Source organism: Ostrea edulis, chromosome 2 (genome assembly GCF_947568905.1).
Source record: "Ostrea edulis chromosome 2, xbOstEdul1.1, whole genome shotgun sequence".
In the NCBI taxonomy this organism is placed as follows: Eukaryota; Metazoa; Mollusca; class Bivalvia; order Ostreida; family Ostreidae; genus Ostrea; species Ostrea edulis.
Genome location: NC_079165.1, coordinates 99,368,322 through 99,384,013, shown reverse-complemented (window position 1 = coordinate 99,384,013; position 15,692 = coordinate 99,368,322). Strand labels below are relative to the sequence as shown.

Here is a 15,692-nt window from a genome sequence, read left to right as displayed (position 1 = left end):
ACTGGACATCGAAGTAGAATATGGTTTCCATTTAAATTCTTTAATGGCTTTTTTCATCGCATGGAGATGCTGTGTTCCTAGATACCTTTTGGATCATAATACTGAAGTTTTACCTATTACCAACACCCTTTGGGAGATTGGTGTAAGCCGGGGGTATTCTTATTGAGCATTGCTCACAGTACCTCTTGTTTTTTTATCAAAATAGACATGTACTGTAATAACAGGTCTGTCCTTCATAGTTCTCTGTGTTAACTCTTAACTCACATTTCTGTGATGAATTTTCAAATGTACTATGTATACTGTTTGTGTGTTTGTGTATGCATTTGTCTGTTTCACGTTCGAACATATGTACATGTATGTAAAATGGGTATGTTGATTTTCAGGTTTAATGTGGCTTTATCCAGGTAAATTGGAATGGGGCAAATTAGTGAATCATTGCAAGAATAAATGATAGGGTGTCAAAAATGAATTGTAGGAGCTAGAACAAAAAGAAAAAGAGGAGGAAATGCAGGCACTGAACAAGCCTGTGAAAATCAAGGGGAAGGGAGTGAAATCTCGCAAAGTGGTAGAGCAAATGAGCAAACCGTCCCCTATGGGTCAGCGAGTTGTGCCGAAAATTGACACTGCCATGAAGAACAAGGCTGATGCTGCTGCAAACAAACTTCTAAAGGCCAAAGTGAGCAATACAATCAAACCGATTCTCCTGCTTTGTACTGTTTGATTTACTACTTTCACTTTCCTTTGTTTGCTTAGTGTTAAAGTAGTTTGACCTAATTTTATTGAAGGCTAAGAAAGAAGCAAAAAATTTGATGGATTGTTTTGACAAGGAGGAGGAAGACGACGTTGAACAAACAAGCTTAGCAGAACGTCTGGAGAAAAAGACGGGCATCAAATCGCCTACAGCTAAAGAAAACGGTGGTGTTAAGTCCGAGGATGCTGAAAAACCAGCAAAAAAGAAACAGGGTTAGCATGTGTAATTGTTCTCATTGTGTCTAATTTATGTATCATCTTCATCACACAAAGGATGTGTCAATGCAATGTGCGCAACAATTCAAACACACATTAAAAAAAGTCCTTTCTCTAGGCAATATTATTTGATAGTGATTTCCCATGGGGTTTCATCTAGTGACTTAGATATATCTCTGCATTTGTGTCTATAGTTCGCAAGCCAAAGGATACCTCTGGTAGCCCAAAAAAGAAGGGAAAGAAAGGCAAAAAGAAGAATCCTTGGTCTGATTCTGAGGAGTCGGAAAGTGACAAGTCTGACTCGGATATGGATGGCAGCTTCATGGAAAATCTCAAGCTAAAGATCGAGAGACCAAAGCGAGAAACAAGTAAGCCAACTCAAATTGACAGTCCAAGAAGGTACATGTACCTTTAGAATAATTCTTATTGATTCTATTTATTTCATTGCACAGGTAACATTACTTCTAGAATAAGGTTATTATTATCATTTCTTTTCAGAAACCAAGCCCACCAAGTACAGTTTTGATTCAGATGAAGGTTCCATCAAGTCTGACAGTGATGAGGAGTTTGTAGCTGTCAATAATGAGGAAGATGATCCAAGAATGATAACCTCAGAGGATGAGGACCCTGTGTCTAAAAAGTGAGTGTAAATAGCCTCAGTGGTACTTCAGCCACCTAATGATTTAGGGAGAAACTGTATAATGTTTGTGTCCATGGTGAATTTTGTGGTGCATATGATGTTTATCCCAGTATCCTGTTTCTGTCTAGACTGTCTAGGTTGTTTTTTGGGGGTTTTTTGTATGTGTGTTTTTAGATCACATCTATCACACTGTAAGGTCTAGAATCATCAAACCTTCATTGTTGATATACTTGTACATGTGTATCTTTAGGTGAGATGTGTTACAGCTCATTTTGGAAGTAGTTAGGGAAGGCTGATATGCTATGTAAACTAAAAATAAAACTGGACTCTTTTGGGCCATCTCTGCAGTTATCAATTTGAAAATTATTACATACGTGTAACTTGTATCTCAAGTTTGAGTTTGGGTTTTGTCAATTTTACGATTGAATTTGCTTGTTTTCTTCAATGATTGAATTATATAATTCTTTTCAAGATCAAAACATATCATAGAGGATGAGGATGATTCGCCTGTCAAGAAGCCCAAGCGCACTAAAGCAACCAAAAAGTAAGTTTTTATAAAATGATGTAATATCCAAATTTATTTCCATTGATCACAATGATTGAAAAAGATCAAAATCTGATCTCGCATCAGAATTGTATCATTGACTGTGGTATATCATATACTGTTGGTCTACTGTAGAGCTCCTGTGGAGTTTTTAATTTCCTCTGATGAAGAAGAGGAAGTGTCCCAAAAGTCAGATGATCTAACATGGAAACCTGCCACTACACAAGGTCAGGAATTTACATTTTTTTAAGATGTCTCTTCACAACATGCATATTGTATACCAGGAAATTTTTGTCTTTTTCCTGAATGGGCAATATCATAGCAAGGCAAATTTGAATATATTTGTAGCCTTACAGTACAGGGTTCTTCATCATCTGAACTTTAACTGTGGAGCACATTGTTCAGATGTTTTATATTCATGACATTTTGTTGTGATTAGTATTGGGAATCTGAGAGAATTTAATAATTCATGATTGATTAACTGTAAATAACTAAAGGTCAATTATGACCGGACATCTAGAAATTCAATAAGAAAGTTAATTAACAGCTGATAAAGTGTGAAGAAATATTTTCTACGTATCTATTTACTGAAAATAGATTATAGAAATATTTTCTGTGTGTATTTGGTTATTGATGGGTTGGTGATTTTTTTCCCTCTAAAAAATGTTTAATACTATTGTTAGAAAGGTCTACTCACCAAAAACGGACGTTCGCTTCATTTAATACATTTATAACTCCATATATCGCACTTGTCAGTAAGGGCTGTTCCAGAAATGATCAAATGGGGGGGTCGGGCGGCAAATGATATTTTTTTGTGTGGGTGGTCGTATTTTTTCATATTTTAATTGGTCCGTGGTTGGACTGTTAAAAAAATATTTATTATGGGTAGTGGGTAGTTTCTATTGTTTTATTTTGTGCCACGTGGGTGTTGAGTTTTCAGAATATTTTTATTGTCGCTCTTGTCGTGTTGGTTACAAAACGTCGGGGGGAAATTGAAAACGTGCTTTCGAAATCGGAAGTAACATAGAACTATTCGAGTTGTCGCTCTTTCAGCGCATAACTTTCCATTACGGCACTCTTCAAATTAGAGGCGCGTTTAGTAGGGTCCCTTTGGACGTGATGGCGGCGAACTCTGTTCTGTAGATTATTACAGTTCATCGATTTTGGGAATATTTTGAAACCAATAGGTATTCCGTTTTCTAATAAAAATAGGCAAACCTTAGTTGATTTATACAAGGGTACCGATGCGTTATATTTATCAGTCGGTGTGATGGTGATATAGAGGCCTCCGGGCGCGGGCTCCATTAGAAGACGAACGATTCGTGGAAAAACATATCCATACCCATTTCATAATAATAGCATCGTTTGGACTCCCAATCTTTCCAACATTCCCGCCATAGATGCCTTTGATTGTTGATGTGACATCGTTTCTTCAGAACTACTGTGATACAATGTCACACAGGCATTACCGCGTCATTGACTAGAATGTTTGTCCCGAAAACCTCGCGAGATTTGTACCGTTTTCATTTTTAAAAATATTTTTGTGGTGGGTCTGGTTAGTTTTTTTTTATTAGATGGGTCATTGTAAAATGAGTTTATTAATTTGATGGGTCATGGGGTAATTTTTTTTTTTTTTTTTTATGGGTGCTTGGTATGTACAAAAGGTGCCTCCCGACCCCCCCCCCCCCCCCCCCCCCCCCCATGTATTTATTTCTGGAATAGCCCTAACTTGAGATGATCAGACATAATTAAAATTCAAGAAACAATAATAATGAAAGAAAATAGTTTTTAAATCAAATTTTATTATGTTTGAATACAAAATTGTTGAATATGAATAATGTAAACAGTACACTGCCGTGTCTTTGACAGCGTTTTATTCTACATAATTCACATGTCTTTGCTCATATCAAGATTCTCTTTGATCGATGGTTCTTTATTTATATATTTGAATCCAAAGTTCACCTACTCGTGGCAACACATTTTATTCTCCAAGTTTGGATATAGACCTAACGGTATGTCATTCACTGCCACATGCACCGCCATAATGATAACAGAGTGCTTGGGATGTGTCAACAATGAACTGATTTTTTATTATAATTGATTATTTGAACACCTTTTGTTGTGATCAAATCTATAATAAACATAACAAGACTATTGAATATTGCATACACTATTTAATTGTGTAAGACAAAAGAAACATTGATTAGTCTAGATTTCATGTCCTTTCAAAATTGTGACAACTTTTTCAAAAGGAGATTCTTTAGGGCCAGGCTCATGTGTAGAGACAAGCATGAGGCATTTCAACACTTTATTGCTGTTGAGTCTGTTCCTTAAAGGGTCCTTAATTCTATTTCTGGCATAAACCCTCTCTCACAACCTGCAAAACATAAATATTCATGTAAATGTATGTACAGTATTAAAATGGGTTAGAGTAATCATTGTATTTTCGCACAATTTACAACTAAATGTAAGACAGCTGTACCCGCTATTGAAGCTGGTATAACCATGCTAAGCTGTACCCGCTATTGAAGCTGGTATAACCATGCTAAGCAGTTTGAACAAGATTTGGATATATGTGACTCTAGTTCCAAACATCCCATGGTGTGTCTGTAAGAGAACTCTTTCAAGTTTAAGGAAACTATCTGCTCTTTCTGGAGATATGCTTAGGGCTATTCCAGAAATAAATACATGGGGGGGGGGGGGGGGGTCGGGAGGCACCTTTTGTATATACCAAGCACCCATAAAAAAAAAATAAAAAAATTACCCCATGACCCATCAAATTAATAAACTCATTTTACAATGACCCATCTAATAAAAAAAAAAACTAACCAGACCCACCACAAAAATATTTTAAAAAATGAAAACGGTACAAATCTCGCGAGGTTTTCGGGACAAACATTCTAGTCAATGACGCGGTAATGCCTGTGCGACATTGTATCACAGTAGTTCTGAAGAAACGATGTCACATCAACAATCAAAGGCATCTATGGCGGGAATGTTGGAAAGATTGCGAGTCCAAACGATGCTATTATCATGAAATGGGTATGGACATGTTTTTCCACGAATCGTTCGTCTTCTAATGGAGCCCGCGCCCAGAGGCCTCTATATCACCATCACACCGACTGATAAATATAACGCATCGGTACCCTCGTATAAATCAACTAAGGTTTGCCTATTTTTATTAGAAAACGGAATACCTATTGGTTTCAAAATATTCCCAAAATCGATGAACTGTAAACTGTAATAATCTACAGAACAGAGTTCGCCGCCATCACGTCCAAAGGGACCCTACTAAACGCGCCTCTAATTTGAAGAGTGCCGTAATGGAAAGTTATACGCTGCAAAGAGCGACAACTCGAATAGTTCTATGTTACTTCCGATTTCGAAAGCACGTTTTCAATTTTCCCTCCGACGTTTTGTAACCAACACGACAAGAGCGACAATAAAAATATTCTGAAAACTCAACACCCACGTGGCACAAAATAAAACAATAGAAACTACCCACTACCCATAATAAATATTTTGTTAACAGTCCAACCACGGACCAATTAAAATATGAAAAAATACGACCACCCACACAAAAAAATATCATTTACCGCCCAACCCCCCCCATTTGATCATTTCTGGAACAGCCCTTAATGAGAATCTATGATTTTAAAAAAAGTTGCAGATATTAATTATAAACTACACTGTATCCATAGAATACATATATAGACAGGGATACATATTGCAACACAAAAACATTCTGCGATATGTATTGACAAGACAGTATAACTACCTTTACACTTAATTTTGAAGATTAAAGGGCTCGTTGTATTGGTTATCATATCACTCAAAATTACTTGTATATATAGTGAATATTTATGTAAATTTTGATCCACTGCAAATTGTTGCTGATAAAGTTAAGTGTGTTTTATAATCTACCAGATGATTGTATATGTGTACTATCCAAATCAACTAAAACAAATGTATGGAAATAAAAGATATTTGATACTTTAACAATGATCCCTGAACAAACTATTTACCGATAATGATCCCTCCATGAGCAGTTCCAGTAATTAGACCAACCCCAGTGGGAGCATGTTAAGTTACAACTCTTTACATACTTACGTGTTGGCGGATCTAATTATGGTGTTGAAGTTGTACTGTGGTAGGACTTCTTGAATTGTAAAATGGCCCATGGAGAACCCAGTAGTAGTAGGGGGGGGGGGTGTCTTTTCTCTCTACAAGTCTTGAAGGAGACAAAATCATATTTAGCTCACCTGAACCAAAGGTTCAAGTGAGCTATTCTGATCACATTTTGTCCGGCGTCCGTCTGTCTGTCTGTCCGTCTGTCTGTAAACTTTTCACATTTTCGACTTCTTCTCCAGAACCACTGGGCCAATTTCAACCTAACTTGGCCAAAAGCATCCTTGGGTGAAGGGCTTTCAAGTTTGTTCAAATGAAGGGCCATGTCCCTTTCAAAGGGGAGATAATCACAAAAATGCAAAAATAGGGTGGGGTCATTTAAAAATCTTCTTCTCAAATTCACTGGGCCAGAAGAGCTGAAATTTACCTGAAAGCTTCCTGACATAATGCAGATTCAAGTTTGTTCAAATCATGGCCCCCGGTGGTAGGATGGGGCCACAAGGGGGGATCAAAGTTTTACATACAAATATATAGGGGAAAACTTTAAAAATCTTCTTCTCAAGAACCACTAAGCCAGAAAAGCTGAGATTTACATGAAAGCTTCCTGACATAATGCAGATTCAAGTTTGTTCAAATCATGGGCCCCGGGGGTTGGATGGGGCCACAATAGGGGATCAAAGTTTTACATACAAATATATAGGAAAAATCTTCTCAATAACCACTGAGTCAGAAAAGCTGATTTTTACACGAAAACTTCCTGACATAGTGCAGATTCAAGTTTGTTCAAATCATGCCCCCCGGGGATAGGATGGGGCCCCAAGGGGGGATCAAAGTTTTGCACACAAATATATAGGGAAAAACTTTAAAAATCTTCTTCTCAAGAACCACTAAGCCAGAAAAGCTGAGATTTACATGAAAGCTTCCTGACATAGTGCAGATTCAAGTTTGTTCAAATCATGGCCCCCGGGGATAAGATGGGGCCCCAAGGGGGGATCAAAGTTTTACACACAAATATATAGGGAAAAACTTTAAAAATCTTCTTCTCAAGAACCACTAAGCCAGAAAAGCTGAGATTTACATGAAAGCTTCCTGACATAATGCAGATTCAAGTTTGTTCAAATCATGGGCTCCGGGGGTTGGATGGGGCCACAATAGGGGATCAAAGTTTTACATACAAATATATAGCAAAAATCATCTTCTCAAGAACCACTGAGCCAGAAAAGCTGATTTTTACATGAAAGCTTCCTGACATAATGCAGATTCAAGTTTCTTCAAATCATGGGCTCCGGGGGTAGGATGGGGCCACAAGGGGGGTCAAAGTTTTACATACAAATATAGAAAAAAGCTTTAAAAGAACCATTGGGCCAAAGAAGTTGACATTTACATGAAAGCTTTCTGACATAGTGTAGATTCAAGTTTGCAAAGGGTAGTTTGGGCCATAATAGGGACTAAGGTTTTACATGCAAATATATATGGAAAGTCTTCAGGTATGGGCCAAGGTGACTCAGGTGAGCGATGTGGCCCATGGGCCTCTTGTTTCAATTTATTTGGATAAGATATTTCTTGTTGTATAGTATATATGATGGTTTATTTTTCCTTTCAGACCAAATTACATTTATATCAACATGTATAGACAATAATTATAAATTACATTTATATCAACATGTATAGACAATAATTGTATTTTGTAGGATTCAGCTTTCTCATTTCAACAAATATGGACACAATTCTTAACTTAGGCTTGTCTTTCGTTTAAAGATAAGAAATGTGTATTGTTCAAAATGTATGCTAATATTATACAAATTCAATATAGGATTAAACATTCTTTTTGAAGAATTTATCGATGTGTAAACTCTGGACATTTTACTCGCAAACTAAATAAAAGTGCAAAGCTCTTGTATGTTAAGTTTGTGAGTAAATTGTCCAGAGTTTACACATTGATAAATTCTTCAAAAAGAATGTTTGATTCTTGTAATTCCAATTCGTTTCCTGTATCATCAATAGAATAGTTTCCCTACACTATGTTATTTGTCTTCAGGCGCGTATGTATACATAGCGTTTTTGGATTTATTGATGTGTAAATTCTCGTTTAGATTTATTTTTGTCCAATCAAAACAATTGTAATGAATAACGTTGGAATTATTGACGTGTAAATGTTTTGTAGATTTCACTCCAACAACAGTTGATGATGATGATGATGATGATAATAATGATCAGGCCAAAGATATCTTCAAAAGTATTTCTCAGCCAAAAGCAGCTACTAAAAAAACAGCAGCAAAGAAGAAGCCTGCCACTAAGAAAGGTAAGTGTGTCCCGAACACTGGAGGGGGAATTCAAACATCACAAGCCACCATTATGTTTGGGATATTTACTAGAGTACTGATTCTTTTATTCATTGGCTTCCTACATGTTGGATATAGGTGTGTTCTTTGAATTGTGTATGGTTTCTCATTGTTCCTCCTATTCTGCTCCAGTGGACCCCAAACAGCCATCTATAGCCCAGGCGTTTAAGTCTAATGATGTGCCTAAACCTAAGCAGCGTAAGCTGCTGACTACCAAGAAGCCTGTTCTAACAATCTCTGATGATGAGGAGAACAGTGACATCATGTCAGGTCTGAGGATAAATTCTAGTATTTCACTAACTGCACATGTTGAGACTAGCCTCTTTTTTTTCTTCTTTTTTTTTTTTTTTTTTTTTTGGATATCCAAATGATGGACATTTTCCTGTGTAGAGTACTGGTCCATAAATATCAAGTTACTTTCACAGTGATTGAGATGGAGTGGGTGTTTACTAATATCTCAAAAGTGCTAGATCTTTTGTTGATACTAATCAACTTTACCAGGGACTAACCTGTGCTCTGTTATGGTGGAAATGTTATGCAGATTGTATTGTAAATTAAGGTTTATGTGATGGAAAATGATGAACATGATAAGTTGATGGAATAATTTTGATAATCAGAATTTTAAAAAGCCCAGTCAAAAAAGTTTTGCTTTGTGAATAACTTTAAAATAGTCCGATGTGATTCATAAACAGAAGTCTTCACCGTGATGCAATATTTGTATCCCAGAATTCAGCTCTCCAGTCTCAATTCTTAAATATTTGATGAATATTTTGAATGTATCCATTCATTGATCCATCATTTTTAATTAGTAAGCAGTCTTTACATTATGTCAGATTGGAAAGGACTATATATGATAGGGGTTTATTTGCTTACTCTGAGCTTAGGTGTAGTTTGTTTATTACCAGATAACTCAGTTGTTATTCTCTATTGGATGAAAAGGATATAGAATTGGAATTATGTCATAATCCTAACATTTTACTGCCATTTTGGCAATGGCTATTTTGTTCTACAACACATCAAGGACAGTCTTAGACATTATTTATATTTGTCTTTCCAGTAAACATAAAGTAATAGCAAAATCTGTTTGTTCAAAGCTGCAGTCTTATGTTTCTCTCTCTCTCTCTCTCTCTCTCTCTCTCTCTCAGATCGCTGGGAGACTGTCTGAAGAGCTATTGTCATGACCCCAGTGTTGGTATCACACTTCAAGAAAAAAACTTTAACCTGGGCTATATCTTTTGAATCAAAGGGGAGAGGGTTTTGATTTCTGGAAAAAGACGATAGACATGTTTTCAATTGATTTGAAGATCTGACATGTTGGGAATGTAATTCTTTCAGTATAAGATATGTTTTTCTTGTACTGTGGAATCCTTTATAAATACTGAAGAGGTAGAAAATGGATATATAAAATAGCAATTTTGCCCAACGTATTTAAAGTCTTCAGAAGAGGATGAAATTTGACTTTCGCTAATATTGTAAGCTTTTAATTTTAAAAGGAAATGCCCTTATATCACATTTACTGGTAGATGGTAAAGATATGTCTAAATAACAATATGATGTGGAAGTTTTGTTCAGTTTAAGTGTGTTCAGTCTTGTTGAAAAGAAGTTTCTTGACAAAATCCAAGTTTGTGACATCATACTGGCATAAAGTAATCAAGAAGAGTGTCAATTTTCATACATGCAATGCCCATAACTTCACTTGGATGTATCAACTGTTTTATAAATCATTTTTAGAATTTTAGATAATTATTGAACCTTTATAGCTCTAAAGATCAGTACTGTTAAGTGAAATAGAATTGTGTTGATCATTTGACATGATAATTAATTCATCAATGAAATCCACAAAAATTGAAATCCAAAGCACCAAATGAATAGAAATGATTTCACATGTCTTTTACTCAATCAGTAAAGAAAACTACTCCATATGTGGACACCAGACCACACTATCACAGACACTTGACATGAGTGTTTCTTATTACAACAGGTTTTGTTCAAGTCTGGTGGAAACTTCACCTTTGTGTTATAATAGGTTATAGTGAGGTCATGATATGGAACATGAGTTTCATTTCCAATATCAAAGTGACATGATACAATACATGTATATCTGAAATAGGAGACAAAATTTCAGTGATAGATACTTGATGACAGGTTGACATCAATGCTCATTTTAGAGTTGATGAAGCAATTGTTTTAAGACAGGAGATGGTTTTTTATCTTTTATATAGAAAAACCACCAAAAGAATCTAAACCCAAGAAGGCAGCTAAACCGAAGAAAAAGTATACAGATGAATCTGACAGTGAAGACAAACCAAAAAAGGCATCCAAGAAAAGACCTGCCAAGAACTTCTCCGACAGTGATCTCTCAGAGGGAGAATTTTTACCCAAGAAAATGACAGCTGGAAAAAAGGTCCAAGAATATAAATATTTCTTGCATGAGAGAACTTTTTAAATTTTCAGCTTATATTCAATGATAAATACTGCATATGGTAATTTCACAAATGCTAAGTCCGTTTTGGACCCGAACTCTGATACCATAAACATAGAAGGGGTCTAACTCGCATTAAAAAAAACTACCCACTCACTTCAAATGCCTAAAAAAATCGCATATGACAGCACCAAAATTCAGACTAGTGTAAGATTTCGAACCCATCAATTAAGATTTGAAATCAAATATATGCTACTTACTTTCACATACTTTAATAAAGTTGTCTATGTTCACCATATCTGGGTCGCTTATTTTACAAAACATCAACTCCTGACTATCTGCCAATTTGTGAAACACGCTAAAAACCCGAAATACCTACTTTAAAGAGGGGGGAAATAGGTAAAAATAATCTAAATGAAGTCAAATGAAATAAACCAACAAAAAAAAAAATTAAGAAAGCCAAAAATTAATGTTTTGATAAATTTTAAGGAATATGATATCTTAAGTATATTGTACATGTATATCAAGGTAATTTATGAACATTTCAAATCAGATATGATATCTTAAGTATATTGTATATCAAGGTAATTTATGAACATTTCAAATCAGATTTTTGTTTGAGTCTATTTTTGTTGGTTCTGTAGTATGAACATGCCAACGAATTCAAATCCACAAATAGGAGCAGTGAAACAACAAGAGTCACAGCACCAAAATTTTGAAATAAAGTTTTCGCCAAAAATGTTTCCAATTTAACCATGAGAAATGTTGCCCCTTCAAAAAATACATGATTGTACATTATTCCATTTCATGTTGTAGAAGAAGATGTTGGAGAGTGATGATGAATTTGAAATAGAAGAAGGCCTAGATGTTGCCCCTCGTGCCAGACCAGGAGGTCGATCTAAAGCCACTGTGAAGTACAACTTTGGAGATTCATCAGAAGACAGTGACTTCTAAGGGAAAGGATCTACTTCCCTTGGGGAATTTTAAATTTTTATAAGACTGAGCAAAGCGAATTTTTATTGTTTTAAATTTACATGTTTGACATTATGTTTCCCTTTTTCAGACATTGTATGCACAAGCATCATTGGCAAGTTTACCTGTTTTGGTATAGAACTTACTAAAAATTTATAGTTATATAAATTGATATCTAGAACTGTAGCCATGGGTATCTGCCTCTGTTTACTGATGAATTTAACAGAAAATGGAAGTTTAAGATCCAATGACTTTCCTTGTGAAAATATTGCGATTTGCAAGATGCATGTATGATATTGATTATGTGTGTTTTGTAAACTTTTGGGTATCTTCCTTTTTTAGTGGAGAAAAAGCAACTTGTCTGTAAAGTAGCACTCTCCAATCCCTTTGGTAAACTATACCATGATTTATTGTTTAAGTATTGAACAATTTTGTGTGTGTGTGTCTGAATTTAGACAATATTATTCTTTCCATCGGACCATCAAATATCAGTTAAATTATTTGTGGCAGCTGTGTTTGGTATATGCTGTGAATATCTGAAAGAAATGTGCATGTATTAGTGAATAGTATGAAGAAAAGTTTGATGCAACTCTCAGTACTCTGTAGAAGAAAATTCCCAATGTATAGAACCATTTTCCACTCGATTAACGTAACTTGCCACTGAGCTTAATTTTTAGTGAACAACTATTTATTGAATGGACAGGGAGCAAGATAGAGCGAGAGCTATGTTATATTCTTAGTCATATTCATCATGTAAATCTTCATGTCATCGTCATTCTTTGCATGTTTTTTGCAATCATTGTTGTTCTTCTGTATCTTACCTCTCCTTACTTCATACCTTTCATCACATGGTATTGTAGAATCAATATAAGCTGTCAACTCATCATCTGTTGTGTTGTTATTTATAGTTTGTTGTAAAGAGTTGTGTATATATTAGAAACCCTGCATCGTAATATGGGTTATCGGAACTATAAAGATTTGGAACTCTTCAGAAAAAGAAGTTAAGAAAATGATGTGTCACTTGGGCAACTCTTGTATGTACAAATTAGTGATGCTAAAGACTTCTCATACAAGCATTTCTCATACAAAAATATCTGCCTGATTAAGATTTAAAGATTATTTTTTCAGAATGTAGCTAGCAAATACCCTAGTACTAAAAACATAAGTATTGACTTAAATTTCTGATGTTTGGTTGCAGAAACGAGCAAAAATTTTTACAATACTGTTTATTTCCTCTACCATATGTGGATATTTGCGAAACGAGATTTTCTCGAGTCATTATAGCAACCGACCACTATGAAATGATACAACTTTTAATGTATAAAAAATAATCCCAATTTATGCATCAATCTCCAGACACATACAATATTGAAAATGCAAGGTTGAACTGATGAATTGTGGGACACCACCACCCTTTCTCTCTTTTTTTAAGATCTGATAGTAACATGTACTTGTTTCATGAAAAGTTGCCCAAGTTGAAGCAGAAAATGTGATTGCATTGGACAGACTAAATATTGGATAACCTCCCGGAATCTGAGACGAAATAATGGTTCCCATATTGCTTATGAACTTCGTAATTTGATGTAGAGTTGTGAATGTTTATAGATTGACCCACTGAAGAAGGAGACTGAATTAGTAATTGTTTACATTTGAAATTCTGTGTGCATCGTCATAAAGTGTACTTTATATATATCGCTCAATATAAAATACATGCTTTTTTATTAGCTCAAGTGAGCTTTTCTGATCACCCGTATTCCGGCGTCCGTCCGTCTGTAAACTTTTAACATTTTTGACTTCTTCTCAAAAACCACTTTGCCAATTTCAACCAAAGTTGGCTCAAAGCATCCTTAGGTAAAGGGAATTCTAAATTGTTAAAATAAAGGGCCAGGCCACCTTCCAAGGGGAGATAATCAAGAAAAGGTAAAAATAGAGTAGGGTCATTAAAAAATCTTCTCAAGAACCACTAGACCAGAAAAGATGAAATTTATAGATAAGCTTTATTAGATAGTGCAGATTCTAAATTGTTAAAATCATGGTCCCTGGGGGTAGGATGGGGCCACAATAGGGGATCAAAGTTTTACATACAAATATATAGGAAAAATCTTCTCGAGAACCACTGAGCCAGAAAAGCTGATATTTATATGAAAGCGTCCTGATATAGTGCAGATTCTAAATTGTTAAAATCATGGCCCCCGGGGGTCAGATGGGGCCACAATAGGGGATCAAAGTTTTACATACAAATATATAGGAAAAATCTTCTTCTCAAGAACCACTGAGCCAGAAAAGCTGAGATTTACATGAAAGCATTCTGACATAGTGCAGATTCAAGTTTGTTAAAATCATGGCCCCCGGGGGTCGGATGGGGCCACAAGGGGGATCAAAGTTTTACATATACAAATATATAGGAAAAATCTTCTCAAGAACCACTGAGCCAGAAAAGCTGAGATTTATATGAAAGCTTCCTGATATAGTGCAGATTCTAAATTGTTAAAATCCTGGCCCCCGGGGGTCGGATGGAGCCACAATAGGGGATCAAAGTTTTACATACAAATATATAGGAAACAATCTTTAAAAATCTTCTTCTCAAGAACCACTGAGCCAGAAAAGCTGATATTTATATGAAAGCTTCCTGATATAGTGCAGATTCTAATTGTTAAAATCCTGGCCCCCGGGGGTCGGATGGGGCCACAATAGGGGATCAAAGTTTTACATACAAATATATAGGAAAAATCTTCTTCTCAAGAACCACTGAGCCAGAAAAGCTGATATTTACATGAAGGCTTTCTGACAATGCAGATTCAAGTTTGTTAAAATCCTGGCCCCCGGGGGTTGGATGGCCCCACAATAGGGGATCAAAGTTTTACATATACAAATATATAGGAAAAATCTTCTTCTCAAGAACTACTGAGCCACAAAAGCTGATATTTACATGAAAGCTTTCTGACATAGTGCAGATTCAAGTTTGTTCAAATCATGGCCCCTGGGGGTAGGATGGGGCCACAAGGGGGGATCAAAGTTTTACATACAAATATATAGGAAAAATCTTCTCAAGAACCATTGGGCCAAAGAAGTTCACATTTACATGAAAGCTTTCTGACATAGTGTAGATTCAAGTTTGCAAAAACCATGGCCTCCAGGGGTAGGTTGGGGCCATAATAGGGACTACGGTTTTACATGCAAATATATATGGAAAGTCTTCTGATATGGACCAAGGTGAGCGATGTGGCTCTTGTTTCTGTGGTGATATCCAAAGAATACTGCATATATAATAGCTTTGAACATACGGTTGGGCCTGAGATTAATTAGATTATGTTAGACCTAAGTCGAAAGAAACATGGGTCAAGTATTTACCTAAATGACCACAACATCTATATGCAGCCTCTGTTTTGAGGGAGAACCACCACACACCCAAATGAGGGAGGGGAGGTAAACCAGAATTGTTGAGCCAAATCGAAAAACTCTTCCCTCAAAGGTTATGGAATGATTGTAGCTCTCTTGGGATATTATTTAATTTCAATGAAAGTGCTTTAATTCATATTTCAAATTCATGCTCCGTCGAAGAGAATTTTAAAAGCTCTATTAAAAATATTGATTATTAGCTGATTTCTAAATGTAGAATTCGAACATGCTTCAATTCATTTTTGTTGAGCATAAACTTATTTAAGAAAAATTTTGTTC

At 35.6% G+C, this 15,692-nt stretch overlaps 1 protein-coding gene across 2 annotated transcripts in view; it reads left to right on the top strand.

The window, feature by feature from the left end:
- Positions 1-12,898, top strand: part of LOC125680785 (DNA topoisomerase 2-alpha-like) — a 37,055-nt gene extending 24,157 nt beyond the window's left edge. Inside the window, exons 25-34 of one of the 2 annotated variants that reach the window (XM_048920551.2) lie at positions 476-676; positions 786-963; positions 1,161-1,334; positions 1,465-1,606; positions 2,079-2,150; positions 2,286-2,377; positions 8,443-8,580; positions 8,753-8,890; positions 10,843-11,024; positions 11,859-12,898. In XM_048920551.2, coding sequence (XP_048776508.2) covers positions 476-676; positions 786-963; positions 1,161-1,334; positions 1,465-1,606; positions 2,079-2,150; positions 2,286-2,377; positions 8,443-8,580; positions 8,753-8,890; positions 10,843-11,024; positions 11,859-11,996 — 1,455 coding nt within the window. In that variant the 3' untranslated portion in view covers positions 11,997-12,898. The remainder of the gene's footprint in view (positions 1-475; positions 677-785; positions 964-1,160; positions 1,335-1,464; positions 1,607-2,078; positions 2,151-2,285; positions 2,378-8,442; positions 8,581-8,752; positions 8,891-10,842; positions 11,025-11,858) is intronic. The other variant, XM_048920552.2, reaches the window with a different exon arrangement.
- The last annotated feature ends 2,794 nt before the right edge of the window (positions 12,899-15,692 follow it).